The sequence below is a fragment of the Canis aureus genome, chromosome 5 (genome assembly GCF_053574225.1).
Source record: "Canis aureus isolate CA01 chromosome 5, VMU_Caureus_v.1.0, whole genome shotgun sequence".
Classification (NCBI taxonomy): domain Eukaryota; kingdom Metazoa; phylum Chordata; class Mammalia; order Carnivora; family Canidae; genus Canis; species Canis aureus.
The window spans coordinates 77962781-77980516 of NC_135615.1; the positions used below are offsets into that span (position 1 = coordinate 77962781).

At 36.9% G+C, this 17736-nt stretch overlaps 1 protein-coding gene across 4 annotated transcripts in view; it reads right to left on the reverse strand.

Moving 5' to 3' along the window:
• CDC42 (cell division cycle 42) overlaps window positions 1-17736 on the reverse strand; it is a 47054-nt gene that overhangs the window by 5831 nt on the left and 23487 nt on the right. For all 4 annotated transcript variants that reach the window (XM_077899225.1, XM_077899229.1, XM_077899227.1 and 1 more), the window contains exons 2-5: window positions 11692-11846; window positions 9301-9373; window positions 668-777; window positions 350-547 (exon numbers count right to left, since the gene is read on the reverse strand). In XM_077899225.1, the coding sequence (XP_077755351.1) occupies window positions 350-547; window positions 668-777; window positions 9301-9373; window positions 11692-11796 (486 nt within the window). In that variant the 5' untranslated portion in view covers window positions 11797-11846. The remainder of the gene's footprint in view (window positions 1-349; window positions 548-667; window positions 778-9300; window positions 9374-11691; window positions 11847-17736) is intronic.

Consider the following 17736-nt stretch of genomic DNA (forward strand, 5'->3'; position numbering starts at 1 on the left):
TTTAGCTAAAAATTTAAGTGTCGGGGGGGGGGGGATCATCCACATACTTTCTTGTAAATTAGTGCTAATCTAGAACTTTCCCATAAATTTTTTTTAACACAATCCCTGACCACGACAAATGAGTCAGTACATTACGGGAGCTCACCAACTAAGAGTTTTATTCAGACTAATAATTTTCTCCATAAACAAAAAACTTTTAGGAAAAGAATATATACCATGAAGCTGGTCCTAAGTCTTCCTAGGCAGCTTTCTTGAGCACTGCAGACCACTGTTAAAAATAACCCCCGAATCCTAATACTCTTAAGAAACTACCCAACTGGAAATAAACATGGGGTTACACAGTCCTCACCTGTGTGAGTGCAGAACACTCCACATACTTGACCGCCTTCAGGTCACGGGCCAGCTTTTCAGCAGTCTCTGGAGTGATAGGCTTCTGTTTGTTCTTGGCAAGTTTCTCGATAGTAGAGGGGTCATCTCGGAGATCAATTTGGGTCCCAACAAGCAAGAAAGGAGTCTTTGGACAGTGGTGAGTTATCTCAGGCACCCACTAGAGAAAAAGTATTTTAAAAATACACCTGCATTAATTCACAAGACTCTAAGGCTTTTCACAACTCAGTAGAAGTTCTATGACCACCTTTTTCAGGGCAAGGGTATCTGACCAACTCACCTTTTCCTTCACATTTTCAAATGAGGATGGAGAGACCACTGAAAAACAGACTAGAAATACATCTGTTTGTGGATAACTCAGCGGTCGTAATCTGTCATAATCCTCTTGCCCTGGGGGGAAAAAATTGGAGAAGTCAGAAACTGAATCTTGGTGTCCTCACAGCATCAAAACCATGAGTCAGTCAACAGACTAAGCATATGGCTAAGAGCACAATGACCATTACTGAGAAAGCAACTTAACTGATCTAATAAAATGTATGGCTTTTGTAATATAATAGTACTCAATGAACATTCTTACTCAGCTAGTTCTATTTAATATTTCAATCCCTGAAAATAGCAATGAATCATTATACATTAGTTGTTTATTACCAATTTGTGTAGTTTTCAATCTTTGCGTCCATCAGCAACACAACAATAATGTAATAAAAATAAGCTGTTGCTACAGAAATAGTTAAATCAATCCTACTCAGATCTGGTTAAGAAATAATAAAAGGGGGATGCCTGGGTGGCTCAGCGGTTGAGCATCTGCCCTCACACCCAGGGCGTGATCCTGGAGTCCTGGATTGAGTCCCACATTAGGCTCCCTCCATGGAACCTGCTTCTGTCTCTGCCTGTGTCTCTGAGGCCTCTCTCTCTCATGAATAAATAAAATCTTAAAAAAAAAAAAAAAGAAAGAAAGAAAAGAAAAGAAAAAGAAATAATAAAAGGACTCTGAGATCATGACCTGAGCTGAAGACAGATGCTTAACCAACTGAGCCACCCAGGCACCCTACCATCTTATTTTTTTTGTTTGTTTTATAGGAACTTTTGTATATTGTCAAATGTGTCAGAGCTCCAGCCAGTGTCAGAGCTCCAGCTATTTAGATTGAGAGAATTAAGGAGTTTGGCTGATTTTGTTTTCTTTAAGTCGAGTCATTTCTTTTTAAATCTCTTTCAGGGATCCCTAGGTGGCGCAGCGGTTTGGCGCCTGCCTTTGGCCTAGGGCACGATCCTGGAGACCCGGGATCGAATCCCACGTCGGGCTCCCGGTGCATGGAGCCTGCTTCTCCCTCTGCCTGTGTCTCTGCCTCTCTCTGTGACTATCATAAATAAATAAAAATTAAAAATAAATAAATAAATAAATAAATAAATAAATAAATAAAAATAAATCTCTTTCATGTCTGTAATTACACAATTTAAGAAGTGAAAGTTACACTTCTAAGTGCTTATCTTTAAAGTCTTTGACTGTGACCCTAGCATACTGTTAGAGTAAGCATGCAATCAGTACTAGAGGAGCTGATGATGATTTTATTTTTTTATAACCTCCTCTTTCCCTTTTCATTTAACCTTTATTTTAATCTCTGTATTGTCCTAAAGATAGATACCTTTATTTATTTACACCATTCACAATGTATTGCTTATTCAAGTGGCAATAACAAGTAATATCTTTAATTGTCATGTTCTGATAGTGACCCTAACTTCTTGTATTCTCTTTCAATGCTGGGGAAAAAAAATTCACTAGCCTACCAAGTATTTAACTCTCTTTATTTAACTCTCTTTTTTTGCCTCTTTAAAAATATTTTATTGTGGTAAAATATATATAATATAGAATTTATCATTAACCATTTTTAAGTGTACAGTCCAGTGGCATTAAGTACTTAACTATTCCTTTATTTTTTTTAAAGATTTTATTTATTTATTCATGATAGAGACAGACAGAGAGAGAGAGAGAGAGAGAGAGAGAGAGAGAGACATGCAGAGGGAGAAGCAAGCTTCCATGCAGGAAGCCCAACGTGGGACTCGACCCGGGTCTCCAGGATCACACCCCCGGCTGAAGGCGGGCGCTAAACCACTGGGCCACCAGGGCTGCCCTTAACTATTCACAGGATTACTATAGCTCATTTTTGAAAATGAAATGTTAAACCCTGTCCTGGCATCTCCTCTCCTCCTCTCATGATTATGGAAATGTATATAGATATTTTTAAAAAGTTTTTATCTGGAAATAATTTTCAAACCTATAGAAGAGTTGAGAGAATTGTACCAGGAGCTTCCATATATCCTTTAACCAGATTTACCAATTAGCATTTTGCCCTGTTTGCTCTATTATTCTCTTTCAATATAATACGCACATGAATTGTTTTTCCCTGAACTGTTTGAGAGTAAGTTATATACAGCATAGCCATTTAGTCTTGTATTTCCTGAGAATGTAAGTATGTATTTCCTGAGAACGGAGGCATTCTTGTGTAACAATTATAAACTTTCAGAAATTTAACTTTGATGTAGAATTTGATTCCAACATCTCTAATTCCAGCTTTGTCAGCTGAACCAAGTCCAGTGTTTTCTGCTTTCAGTACAGGATCATGTATAGCATTTAGTTGTCATGTCTTTTTTTTAGTCTCTTATTTTGGATCAGTTCTTCAGCCTTTTTTGAAATGAATATATTTCAAAAAAATTAATCCTGGCCTAGACTAGAAAAGGCTTTATTTTTAATCATTCAGCCACTGCAATCAATCTGTGTAAGTGCACATTAAAAACAGATCCAACTCTATATTCCTGAGCACCACTAAGAGCATCTAAATGAGTGTCCAACGTGTTACATACAAGGAACTTTCTACTCAGATGGAAACAGAAAACTAACATAGCCATTCTTTTAGAATACTAGGTCAACAGAAGTATTGGTCAGTCCATTTATTTGTGATAAACTAGCCCTCAAAGCTATATATACCTTTCTTTTCCTCTCCCAAGGAAAAATAAAATCAGAAATGAAATTGTTCAATCAACAGAAAGTATGCTACCTTACCTCTACTTCTGCTTCAAGTGCTACATTTAAGGAAAAAGAATGAAGTTAAGGAAAAAGAAAAAGAATGGTTCCTTAAGATGAGCAAGATTCTTCACTATCCAAGCACAATTTATCCAGCTAAAATGTATCCTCTATGTATATCACAAATAGCTATTACTCAATAGAGGCAACGTCATCACTTAGCATCCTTTAAGGTACACAACATGATCAAGAAAATCTCACTCTACATGTAAGTCAGATTTTGACGACAGGTCTTATATTACACCTACTCTAACAGCACACCAGCTCACTGCTTAACTTCCAACATTTGCCAAAAATCAGGGATATATCTCATGGGTTGCTGACCTTTCACTTGCTTAGAATCTATTTAAAACTGAAATTCAAGAGGAACAAGGTCAGCTTGAACTGAGGACTCTGGTCCAAATGAAAGTCTGAAAGAATCTCATGGTATAAAAAATAAGAATATATTGCTAAAAGCCACATTTTTAGAGAATTCCAGCAGGCACTATAAACACCAGAAGAAAGCAAATTAAACATTTCACAACAATTTACCACTAGAGATTCAAACCTAATCATTATGTTCTATAACCAATTGTTCAAAATTTAATGGCACTTAGTGATCCTGCTTCCTATGTGACCACCCCTGTCAGTGGTTATTAAATCTAGAGAGAAACCATTTAATGAGACCAGAGTATTCACACAGTTCTAAAGTTATCTTCTCACAAATTATTAATTATAAAAATTCTAAACAGGGACATGTGGGTGACTCAGTGGTTGAGTATCAGCCTTTGGCTCAAGTCATGATCCCCCGTGTCCTGGGATCAAGTCCCCCAAAGGGCTTCCTGCAGGGAGCCTGCTTATCCCTCTGCCTATGTTTCTGCCTCTCTGTATCTCTCATGAGTAAATAAATAAAATCTTTTTAAAAATAAATAAATAAAATTTTAAAAATAAAAATTCTAAACATACAGTAGAAAAACTGAATACCATAACCAAATGATCAAAATTATTTTACCAAAGAGTGATACCGTAAGATGGACATAACATTACTAATCCAGTATTCAAACCAAAAATGCATATTCTGGGGATCCCTGGGTGGCGCAGCGGTTTGGCGCCTGCCTTTGGCCCGAGGCACGATCCTGGAAACCCGGGATCGAATCCCACATCAGGCTCCCTGCACGATCCTGGAGACCCGGGATCGAATCCCACATCAGGCCCGGGGCACGATCCTGGAGACCCGGGATCGAATCCCACATCGGGCTCCCAAGCCTGCTTCTCCCTCTGCCTGTGTCTCTGCCTCTCTCTCTCTGTGTGACTATCATGAATAAATAAAATAAAATCTTTAAAAAAAAATGCATATTCTGAATCCGCTTGTAAGGAAATGGACAAACTCAAACTGAGAAACATTATATAAAATAACTGGCATGTTTCCTTAAAAAATGCCGATGGCTGTGAGGGGCTGAGGTTCCTTATTTATTTCTTCTTATTTAGTAAGATATTCTTAAGATATTCTTCTTATTTAGTAAGGATATTCTTATTTAGTATCCTTAAAGGATACTAAAGAGAGTAACCACTACATGTAATATAGGATACTAAATCAGAACATGTACCAGAAAAAACATTTGCTATGAGAGAATTATGTACTGACTGTAGATTAAAATTTTAAATGCTGTATATAATGTTAAAATTTCCTGCATTTAGTAAGTATACCGTTAGATAATATCCTTGCTCTTAAAAAATACATACACTGAAGCATTAAAAGCAAAAGGGCAGGATGTGTACAACTTACTCCTAAAAGGTTTAGAAACAAAAACAACATGCACACAGAGCGAGAGAAAGTCACGTTAAAAAGTGGTAAATCTGGTTAAGGAGTTCTTTGTACTGGCAACTATTCTGAAATTCTGAAAAGTCTGAAATTCAATCAGGATAAAAAGTGACAAAAAGGGGAGTGCCTGGGTGGCTCAGTTGGTTAAAGGTCTGACTCTTGACCTCAGTTCAGGTCTTGATCTCAGGGTTCTGAGTTCAAATCACACATTGGGCTCTATGCTGGGTGTGGAGCCTACTTGGGGGAAAAAAAAAAAAAAAGGTAGTAACAAAAAAGAATGTATGTCAAAATATAAAAACGTTTGACCAGAGAAAAGGTCTTAATATAAAATACCACAAACAGACCCCAAATTTTAACAGAAGAAACTAAACCATGGTGTGATCTGCCATACAACAAACTACTATGTCACCATGAAGACTGACATATAAGTACAACCTTGATAGACATCACCACATTATTTAAGAGAAAAAAGATGCTAAAGGGATGGGGGGGGGCGATAGTAACAGCCCCTTTCCCTAAGGATAAATACAGTAAATGTATAGGAGGAGCTCTGTTTAGGACATACACTAAAATGTGGCAGTCTCTGAATACAGATGCTTTTTCATTTTCTTTTATCTATATTTTTATTATTTTCCCCTATAATAAGTAAAACCTGCATCTTTGTAATAAAGAGTAACATTTAAAAGTCTCACACAGAAAGGAACGGACAGTGGGGTGATTATGCAACATGGGAAAGAGTATGATAAACACATTAAGTAAAAAAAGCTAAATATAGAACAAAATACACAATAGAACAACATGTGAAGGAAAAAGAAAGAAGAAAATAACTATGGAGGGAACTCATGAACAAGAATATGATCACAGAGATAAATAAAAACCTCACAAGATCACAGAGATAAATAAAAACCTCACAAGACAGAGCTCCATGTTCTTTTTTTTTTCCCTTTTAAGTAGGCTCTACCCCCAACCTAGGCTTGAACTCATGACCCTGAGATCAAAAGTTGTATGCTCTACCGACTGAGTCAGCCAGATGTCCCCCCATCTCTGATCTTAAATGGTATTAAATATAACTGTAAGAGTTGCAGCCAGCACCTCCCAAACTCCTTATACATCAGCCATCAGCTTTGTTTAGAAGTATGAAAAGTATAGTTCTCCCTTGTCAGTTTTTATTTCACACTAAAAAAAAAAAAAAGAGAGAGAGAGAAAGAGAAAGAGAGAATGAGTTTTAGCCACAGGTGAGATAGGAAAAGCTATAAAAAAAATTCAGAACAAAATAACAAAAAGCAGATTAAACACAATCGAACAGTCTGAGGCCATCTCAGTGGGGATGAAAGCTTTAGCAGAAAGAAAACTAAGTTAATGGCATGACTTGAACTAAGGACAAGGGCTCTGAGATTAAGGCCTCTGCAGAAGTATACAAGTCTCCTCTTAAGTGTATCAAAGATAGAAACTCACGTGGATGCCTACTGCCCCAATTCTCCAATGCCTGTCAAAAAAAAAGTATCTCTGGCTTAGAGTGACCTCAAAAGCGAAGATGGAAACCCCCCAAATTGCCTGGGTTGGTAAAATCATTTCCTTAGTGAATGTTTTTAATCCCCAGAAAGATTCAGAATCTAATATAAAGATGAAAAAAATCAAATACTATTACTGTTAATTTTCAATTACATTTAGGAACAATCTATCCTTTCTAACACCCAGTGCCTATAATATTCAAAATAATCTGCTATATTAAGGAACATGACAAGTTTGTTCTGATTCCAATTTAAAATGTGTAACTGAGTAACTGATCTTAACCTTGAGATTTTTTTGTTGAAAAATGTTAAGAATTTTATAAAGGTTATAAATAACACTGTTTATGATAAATTAAAACATAAATACAGGAAATAATAAGCTATCAGGCTTACTGAGGCTATGTGTGTAAAAGTATGGGAATGTTCACTGTCAGACCAAGCAAACTGAATTGATTAAAACAGAAAACTGAATATATTAAATTTAAAAATGCAATTTAGGGACACCTGGGTGGCTCAGCGGTTGAGTGTCCACCTTTGTCTCAGGGCGTGATCCCGGAGTCCCAGGATCAAGTCCTGTATCAGGCTCCTTTCATGGAGCCTTGCTTCTGTCTCTGTGTCTCTCATGAATAAGTAAATAAAATATTAAAAAAAAAAAAAAAGAAAGAAAGAACTACTTTTATAAAAAAAATAAATAAAAACACAATTTAAAGTGCTGGAAAAAATTTAACACAGTTGTAAATGAGGCTGACTGGGACTAAAGTCTTGTCAATATAAGTTAATAAACCAATATTAATCAAAGGACACTTGGCCACCTTGAAAATGATTCATTAAAAGTGACTATTTTAGGGACACCTGGGTGGCTCAGTGGTTGAGCGCCTGCCTTTGGCTCAGGGCATGATCCCAGGGTCAGGGATCCAGTCTCATATCAGGCTCCTCGCAGGGAGCCTGTTTCTCTCTCTGCCTGTGTCTCTCATGAATAAATAATCTTTTTTTAAAAAGTGACTATTTTAATTAAAAAATGTATTGTTATACAACAAATTTAAAGGTTTACCCACTCCAAAACTACGTACTAAAGAGAAATAAAATATGTCCATACAAAAACTTGAATACAAATGTGCACAGCACCACTATTCACATAGCTTAAAACTGGAACCCAAATATCCATCAACTTGTAGATGGATAATCAAATTGTGCTATATTCACAGTATGGACTAGTACTCAGCAATTTTTTTAAAAAGTATTGATACATACAAATAGATGAATCTCAAAAACATGATGCTAAGTGAAAGAAATCAAGCACAAAAGACTCCATATTCCAGAATTTCATTTATATGAAATTCCAAAAAAGCAAAAAAAGCACAGTGACAGAAAGCACATCTGGGACTGCCTGAGGCCAAATCGAGAAGGGGCTCTTCAAGAGTTCAACGCAATGTTTTAGGGGATAGATCTTGATTATGGTGGAAATTACATGGCCATACAGTCAGTAAAATTAAACTGATTACTGATTTGAAATTCAAAACTAAAATTTTAAATTAATTTTTAACCCCGAGAGACAATAAATTATCTTTTTTCTGCGCATAGATTGCCTCCAAGGGCACACAAAAAAACACAGAAAAATCCCTCACCTATCTATCATGAAATGAAGTCATCATTTTTTCTATTTTCAAGTTTCCTCCAGTATACCATTACTCTTGTAATTTTTGATTCATAAATATTCTAAAGGTCTAAACCACCTTCAGGAAGCCACTGGTCTCTAAACTGAACTGCTTACTACTATCTCTCCATTTTACCCTCCCAACTAAATCTAGACAGTCCCTCCAAAGTGAGCAGTGTAAGATACTCCCTAAGAGCTATATGTCAGAAAGCAGACAAGGAGAGGCTAACTCATAAAAAGTGAAACACTTAGAATTCCTAAATACCAAACATTATCTTTCTGAAATTTTCCTTTGGCTAATTAAGCTGATAATTACAGAGACTGCAAAGAGAGAAGTCAGATATTAAGATGTATAGTCACTGTTAAAACAAAGAGGAAATAACACTGAGGAATTGGGTACACTTAACGAAGAAAGCAATTTATTCCCTAAATTTCAAAAGTTGACCACAAATGTTCAACAATGTGAGCTAAATATTGGTTCACATCCAAAGTATTTTCAAGTGTAGTATAGAATAACAAGCTCTCTGTATAAGAAGCTATCTGTGCATATATTATACAGCCATAAATCCTAAGTAAACCTTCAAATTTCAAAGACTGATAATACAGCTTGCCTAATGTACTTTGTTCTTGCCCTACTTTATCTCCTTCCACACCATCCACCCAAGGAACTCCAAACTCCTATTGCAATGCCAGGACTGGGACTGCCTCTTGAGTCAAACATCAACCATCACACTATTCAATCCTGCCAATTATTAACAAAAGGCCAAGTAGTTTGCTAATATGCTAGCTTCCCAAAATGTCCACAAAAAAAGACAACCCGCAACTGTTAATAGTTATAGACTAAAAATAAAAGACATCAAGTTTTCACCTGCAGTATCAAAAAGTCCAAGGGTATATGGCTCTCCACCAATCATAACCGTGACTGCATAGTTGTCAAAAACCTAAAAACACAAAAATACAATACTGTTAGTATGCAAGGGGATGATCAAAATGAGATAGGGCAAATCTTAAGTAAAGGCAATATTCCTTTCCTAAGACTTAATCCTATCTTAGTCCATGTGGTTCTTATATAACCAACCTTCCCAACTAACCCCTGACATGAACTAAATGATTCTTGGAAAAAGTGACAGGGGACATATTCTGGGATGTCTACTCTACCCACAGTAAAGCCAGAGGTGTCACAGAAGCAAAATCCCCTAGCTATACAAAATGATCCTGTTCAAGTTTAAAGCTTTGAGACAGTAAGTTTATAGTTTACCTTAATGTTCAATCTGATTTCCAAGAAATTAATTCTTCACAGATCATTTCATTTTAACCTAGAGTTAAATAGTTAAATATCCTAGATCCATGATAATTTTTTTCCTTTCAGGGTTCAAGATAAGAAGTGCCTTATTGCAAAACAAGCCCATTAGAGAGAAATAAAGGTTCCTTCAAGGTCAAGAAAAGTGTCCAAGAAAAGGCTGGCAGGTTATTTGAGATTTCATGAATAAAACTTACGTTACTGGATAGAAACCACATGACCTAAGAGATCTTCTGTGACTAGATGCTTTTATTTTTGAACACTGTAAAACTCATGACAAACTCAGTATATACTAATATTGGTTGTGCTAAATTATTTGTGAAAATGGGAAGAAATGGTGTTAAATGGAAAAGACCCAACACTAATTCCTAGATTCCTCTGAATTGACAAATGAAAAGCAATCTCCCAACTAGAAGGATGTTATATTTTCAGATCAGCCCTGTTTTATCTAACTCTAACCTTCTGGTTCAGGCTTTAATGAATTGTTTAAATGTAAACAAGAGTGGAAGCAAGGGCATGGGGCAGGTGGTAGTTAAAGGAAAGTCAATTCTTGCTACCAAGAACAAGGAAAATTATAATGAATGTGGTTAAGCTCTCAACCACACATTATTTTAAGTCACATCTAACCCTCCTCCAGAGACCCACATACAAACACATGTATGAAATATCTACCAACCCGTCTTAAATAGAACACCTTGTGACCAAAGTCATAACACAGGCTTAGAAATCAGGTTTACAAGACAGTAACTTTAATGGAAACTGAAATGCCAAAATTCCAATAGCTGCCCTCATGGTGAAACAAGATTCACGAATCTCTGAAAGTCCCCTAAAAGTCCCTCTCAATCTCAGAACTTCTTTCACTTACCTTGTCCCCAAATGGGCCAACCCAAAAATATGACTTTATATTGAATTATATCTTCAAATTCTCCCCCTCCAAGAAATCTAACCTTCCTTGTTCCTACAGCCTTGGCCTACCTCAATCACTTTACCTACTTTGAGATATTACAGATTGTCAATTCTAATTAAACATAACCACCAAACCCTTAACCTATACTCATCCTCTTATCAATGTTCATGTCTCTCAAGATTAACCTAAAGTATCCATTTTCTTCCTTTTTACTTCTAAACAACACTAACCCCATTTTAATTATATAGATGTTCTTCATAACCCCTAAAATAACTCACTTAACAGAGGTGGTCATTGCCAAGCCAGGCCAACCCTTAGCTCGGCCCTCATTACTGAAGGAACGTCTGTGTTTAACATAATTATACCACTGGGATGGGTCACCCAACCTGGGACAAACAGATCCCCAAATACATTCTTTCACAAGTGAGTGTTACTCTAAATAATTCTCCTCTCCCTCTTCATCATCTTTATTATTTCCATTTTCCCTCTACTCTTCTAAGGAGCTGATAAAAAGCGTTTGTGTGAGAGGATCCCCAGAGGCTTCTGTTAGTGTTCTCATAACAAAAACAGGTCTCTGCCTTAAAAACCAATTTGGAGCTCCATTACTGCTAAGACATCGGCTCCATGAGATTCTCTTCTATCCCCTAAGGAGAATAAATGAAGACAGACACTACTTTCTCTGAAGTTACAAGGTCCCAAAAAGCATCCCAGACCTCCAAGCTCTGATTACTCATTGGCCAAGTTACAAAAAAAAAAAAAAAAGTCACCTCATTCCAAGACATAGAGCATACTTCTCCAAACTGAGACCACCACTCTTTAGAATCTTGTCTATTGGAGTTTTGTCTCCCAGCACTTCTTGCATACCCTTGTGTCACCCCTTCTGACTCTTCACTGATTTTTCAGCCATTAATTTTAAAGTGTATATAATTTACCCATGAGAAGATCTTTAAAAACAGGACACAAAGGCAAACAACAAAGAAATTTCAGTACACACAGTTTTCAAGATATTCAAACAATATATTTCACTAACAGATGGAAGCCTTTATACTTACAGTCGGTACATACTCAGATGGAAATTTGTTTGTTGTGTAGGATATCAGGAGACATGTTTTACCAACGGCACCATCGCCCACAACAACGCACTTAATTGTCTGCATTGCTGAAACAGTTTTGTATCCACTTTAAATATATCAAATTCGATGATGACCTACAAAAAGATGAAAGATACCGGTTTCATTCGTAGTGATACGTGTATTTTTTTTCTTCTACTAGCAATAGATTCACTCACTCAGACCAAAAACAGCACTAGCACCCCAACTAAGAAAGAACCTAAAAAGAGAAATAGTGACTAGCTCAAAGTAACAATAAGAGTCAATTTTCTAAGTTTCTCATCTCTGATGGTTTCCAACATAAATGGTTTTCTTTTTAAAGTTCAAAATAGTGTAAAGAGGAGCATATTTATTTCTATAATGAAAGAGGAGGGGACACCTGGGTATCTCAGTCAGTTAAGTGTCTGACTTGATTCTGGCTCAGGTCATGATGTCAGAGTTGCAAGATCAAGCCCTGTGTCAAGCTCCATGCTGGATGTAGAGCCTCCTTGGGATTCTCTCTTACCCTCTCTCTCTCTGCCCCTCCCCACTGCATGTATGCTCTCTTTAATAAAAAATTTAAAAATTAAAAATAAAAAAGGAAAGAAAGAAGCTATTTCAGAATGAATCCCATGTAGGGATCCCTGGGTGGCGCAGCGGTTTGGCGCCTGCCTTTGGCCTGGGGCACGATCCTGGAGACCCAGGATCGAATCCCACGTCGGGCTCCCTGCATGGAGCCTGCTTCTCCCTCTGCCTGTGTCTCTGCCTCTCTGTCTCTCTCTGTGTAACTATCATGAATAAATAAATAAAATCTTTTAAAAAAAAAAAAAAGGGATCCCTGGGTGGCGCAGCGGTTTGGCGCCTGCCTTTGGCCCAGGGCGCGATCCTGGAGATCCGGGATCGAGTCCCGCGTCGGGCTCCCGGTGCATGGAGCCTGCTTCTCCCTCTGCCTGTCTCTCTTTCTCTCCCTCTCTCTGTGACTATCATAAATAAAAAAATAAATTAAAAAAATAAATTAAAAAAAAAAAAAAAAAAAAGAATGAATCCCATGTAGTGAGCCAAGTATGACTGTGTGAAACTTTTCCTTCAGATGTATGTGTCCTAGACTGCAATACTGACGTCACTGATTTAAAGAATGGTCCATTTATCCAATCTTACAGCTATTGTTACCCAGCTTTAACCAACAAGCTAAAGAGCACCACCGCAAAGAGAAAAGCAATATGAGGAATTGGAAAGGTCAAGGTGATCCCCAGTCTTAGCAGCTATTTTAACACCAGGTTGCCTAGTTACTAATTCAATATTCATGGCATGGAAAGATTAAAACCTACATTTTTATAATGAAGAGTCACATCACTCTAAAACACACTGATGTACTCCCTCTGCCCCTCCCCCATTCATGCCCACTCACAAGCTCTCTAATAAATATTCTGTAAATAAACATCTTTAAAATCAGAACATGTCTCTACTGAAGGATTCTTAAAATCATTATCATTTTTTCCCCACATTTTGACATCTAAGAAATTACGATAAATGGCATCTTATAGTCAATGAAAACTTAAGAAAAAATTTATTTGGGGCGCCTGGGTAGCTCAGTTGGTTAAGCATCTGCCTTCGGCTCAGGTTGTGATCCCAGGATAATGGGATCAAGCCCCACTTCGGACTCCTTGCTCAGTGGGGAGCCTGCTTCTCCCTCTCCCTCTGCTCCTCCCTCTCCCTCTGCTCCTCCCACTGCTTGTGTGCATGCTCTCTCTCAAATAAATAAATAACTTTATAAAAAATAAATAAATCAAATAAAAATAAAATTATTTATCTTTGACAGTGTGTTCACAGGAGGAAGGGCAGAGGAAGAGGGAGAAAATCTTCAAGCAGACTCCCCACTGAGCATGGAGCACAAAGCGGGCTCGATCCCAGGACCCTGAGATCATGACCTGAGCTGAAACCAAGAGCCAGAGATGCCCAACCAACTGAGCCACCTGGGCATCCCATCAATGAAAACTTTTAAGTTTTTTGGGAAGAATGAAGAAACATCATGCTCTGTATACCTACATTTTAAGATAAAGTCCTATTTCAATTACAATCCTGAAGGGATTACAATTTCTTAGTGGCGAGAGCAACCACCTTACTAACCATAAAAATGTCAGAACCACCTAACTCTGGGCTGGATGTCATGCCTACGTCATCCTACAGTACTCTTAATATAAATATCTATTAACATCTCTATACATACATTAGGAGTAACATAAAGGAAATATACACTCTCTCTTTCCTCAAAATCATCCTATTATATTTCTCTTTATTTAACCTTTTATCTTGCTCCTTCTCTTTTCCTTACAATGCACTACAGAATCACTCATACTAGTACAGCACTAAAGGTTAAAATCTTAATTTCTAAACTAAATCAAAATTATTTATCAAAATAACTAAGCACACTGAGTACTAAGTGTAAAGAATTACTCCTAAAGAATGTGTTTTGCAAAAAGTGTTTTACATAACAATAAAAAAGAGGAAACAGCTGTCTTCTCATGGTTCCTGAATCCATCACTGAAGAAAAGCATAAACGTTCTGCTGGAAAAAAAAAAAAAAAAGCTCTCCTATAGAATTTCTCTTCAACTCACAGTGAAGAAAAGAAAGGTAAACAGAATTCTGATCATTCTACAGAATATTTTCCAGATGCCTACAAATCTATTTCAAGTTCAGTTCTTATACCTTCTACTTCTCCCAATCATTATTACCAGGTGACTTTTTAATATAGAGTTTAATCATAAATACTGGGCAGAAAGTAATGGCTGACCACTGTGGAAGAGACTGCTAGCAGTCTACCATTTCTTCCTTTCTTTTTTAGCAAAAGAATTTTCACCAAAGCATATGGTCCCCAGTAAAAACAGACTACGTTTCCTAAATTCCTTTGCAGCTGGATGTGACCACTGTGATTAATGGGAGTGGAAATGATGGATGCAACTTTCAGGACTAGCCTTAAAAGCAAGGGAATAGTCTCCCTGTTCCAGCCTGTAGGCTAGAATACAGACATGATGATGAGAGCTGAAGCAGTCATACTGAACCACAAGACACAAATTAGATGTTAAGGATGAGTAACACAATAAGAAGGACTAGCCCTGGATTGCCTTCAGGACTTTTACACAGGATAGAAAGAAACCTCTCTTTCATTAAGTCCCTAGTAGTTTGGATTTCTATGTTACAGCAGCAGAATTGATATCCTAATTACTATATTTCATAGATTCTAAGAAGCCAATAGTTTTTAAATACAACCTAAATTTAAAAGGGCTAAATGTGGGAGAAAAAGGTCTTAGAATCACTGAAATTATAGTAATATCTGGATTTATCAAGTAACTTCACAGTTAAGCTGATCACTTTTGAGACTCTGACTCAAAAACATCTAAGATAAAACCTCCTCCTAAATTTTATTTATTTATTTTTAAAGATTTTATTTATTCATGAGAGACAGAGCGACAGACAGACAGAGGGAGAAGCAGGCTCCATGCAAGGAGCCCGACATGGGACTCGATTCCGGGTCCCTAGGATTATGCCCTGGGCCGAAGGCGGCGCTAAACTGCTGAGCCACCTGGGCTGCCTCCTCCTCCTAAATTTTAATTGTGGTTGCAATCAAATTAATTGTCATACCCAAATATGAAGCTCCTTATCTTCATCCTATATCTGGTATTCACTTTTAAGACTTATAACCCATACTAACAAACAAATATAAAATCATAGGCCACAGCTCTGAACTCCTAGTGGAAGAAGACCATTGCTTCTTGAAATTTTCATTAGGACTCCTGAGGGAATAAGAGGAAACTGAAAACAAAAAAGTTCCCATGATCAGAGCTATGACTGTCTCGTGTGAAATCACAATCACAACTATCACAACCTATGATGGACAAGATCGGAGCTGGTCTAAAACATTCCAAAAAAGAGATTTCATTAATAACTGTATTTAAAAAGAATCATTTAAATCTGATTCACACTGAATTTCCTTTTTTCTATATTATAAATATGTTTGGAAATTCCACCCAAATTAGCTGTCCTCAGCAGGCCATTCACAAAAATAGTAGTCTCAGAATACTGGTTCTTTCTGTGGAAGCCTTAAATGCAGTACCTCTCTCTCATATCAGCAAGAATAAGAAGATGTTAATGAGATCATTCTTGGGGTGCCTGGGTGGCTCAGTTGTTAAATGTGCCCAACGCTTGGTTTCGGCTCAGGCCATGATCTCATGGGTTGTGAGATCAAGCCCCACGTTGGGAACCATTCTCTCTCTCTCAAATAAATAAACCTTTAAGAGAGAGAGAGATCATTCTGGCCACCAGGAAACTTTCAACTATAAAGTAAAACACATGGATACAACACAATTTGTACCAGAAGAAATCTACAATGTAAGTTTAGGAACAAAGGTAACAATATTTCAAATGGGCTCATAAATCTGTCTGCATTCTTTTTTTTTTTTTTTTTTTAAGTAATCTTCACACCCAGCATATCCTGGGCTTGAACTCATGACCTTGAGATCAAGACCCAAACCAAAATCAAGAGTCAGATGCATAACCAACTGAGCCACCTAGGTGCTTCCCCTCTCTGCATTCTTAAGCACAAATTCATTAAAGCTAACTGACAGACTTTCTGAAGGCAATCTTTTTTAAGATTTTCCAATGGAAGATAATGGATTCGTGTAATAGAGATGTGCCCTGCATATAGTTTGGCTAGATCATTAAACAAACATTACTACTTTGAGAACTTTTAGAAGTTTCTATCTTTTCTTGTCCCAGCAAAAGAACCAGCCCCCAAGCCACTCTTTGGGGGGCCACTCTTTGTGTGTCCTGCCTAAAAAGTTGGAAAACCTATCCAAAATCCATAAGCTTCACATATAAATAATTTTCTTAACTTTGAAGTCAGGAAAACTCTGAGTTTTAATCTCTGTTCAGCACTTACTTGTGATCTGGACAAGGGTCTTCACCTCTTTTTGCCTAAAAGTTCTTATTTGTAATACAGAATTATGTCAACACCTTGCATAGTTGTAATAAAAATTAAATAACATAAAAGGACTTTACAGCTCACAGCACATACCCAATATACATAAATTCATCTACTAAGTGTGGTAGTTAAATCAATCCTACTTCACACCTATTTTCATCCAGTGGGTCAAAACTTAGTACTTTTTCTCTTTGGTGGATTATTACCTAATCAAAACTTTTCATACTTTGCACAAGCTGGTACACCAAAAACATTAAGTTAAAATGAACTGAATATATTTGCTATTTAGCTAATCACACACACACACACACACACACACACACACGAAACAAGAAATCCACCCAACTACTTCTTCATCTGAAGACTTCTGTATTAATTGCTTCTTTGCCTTTTGGCTAAGATCAAGTGTGAAGACTTCTGTATTATTTTTTTTCTATTTCCTGTATCTTATTTATGTATTTAACGAGTAGTTTCTAAAAATAAGTTACCTAACAGGTGTTAACAAAATAATTTAGTATAAGAACAGACCCAATCACTACTGTTAAATGCCAAAATAAATGTTTTTAGTTTACAAATCATCACTGCCTACATGTTTGAATTTAGCCTCTAAATGAGCAATTCCAAAATTATCAGACCACCAGAATTACCTCGAATGGGTTTAACAATTCAGATTCCCAGATCCAAACCCCAAATCGAATAAATCAGAATTCAACACTCCCTACGTCATTCTAACGTATAATAAAGCTTGAGAACTACTATCTTACATGACAGCATGACGAGGAATACCAGTAACACAAGAATCTAAGCAAAGATAAACACTACTGGCATTTCAGATCACCTAGAAGTGATTTTCTTAAACTAGAATCAAAATTACCAACATGAATTAGTTGTATTAGCCAGGCATTTCACATTTACATTACATTTCATTTACTAATGAAAAACTCACATTACATATTGAGAAAGCATGAACCAAGATACTTCAGAGGCATTTCAATTATTAGTTCAACCTAAAAGTGCTCTCAATAATAATA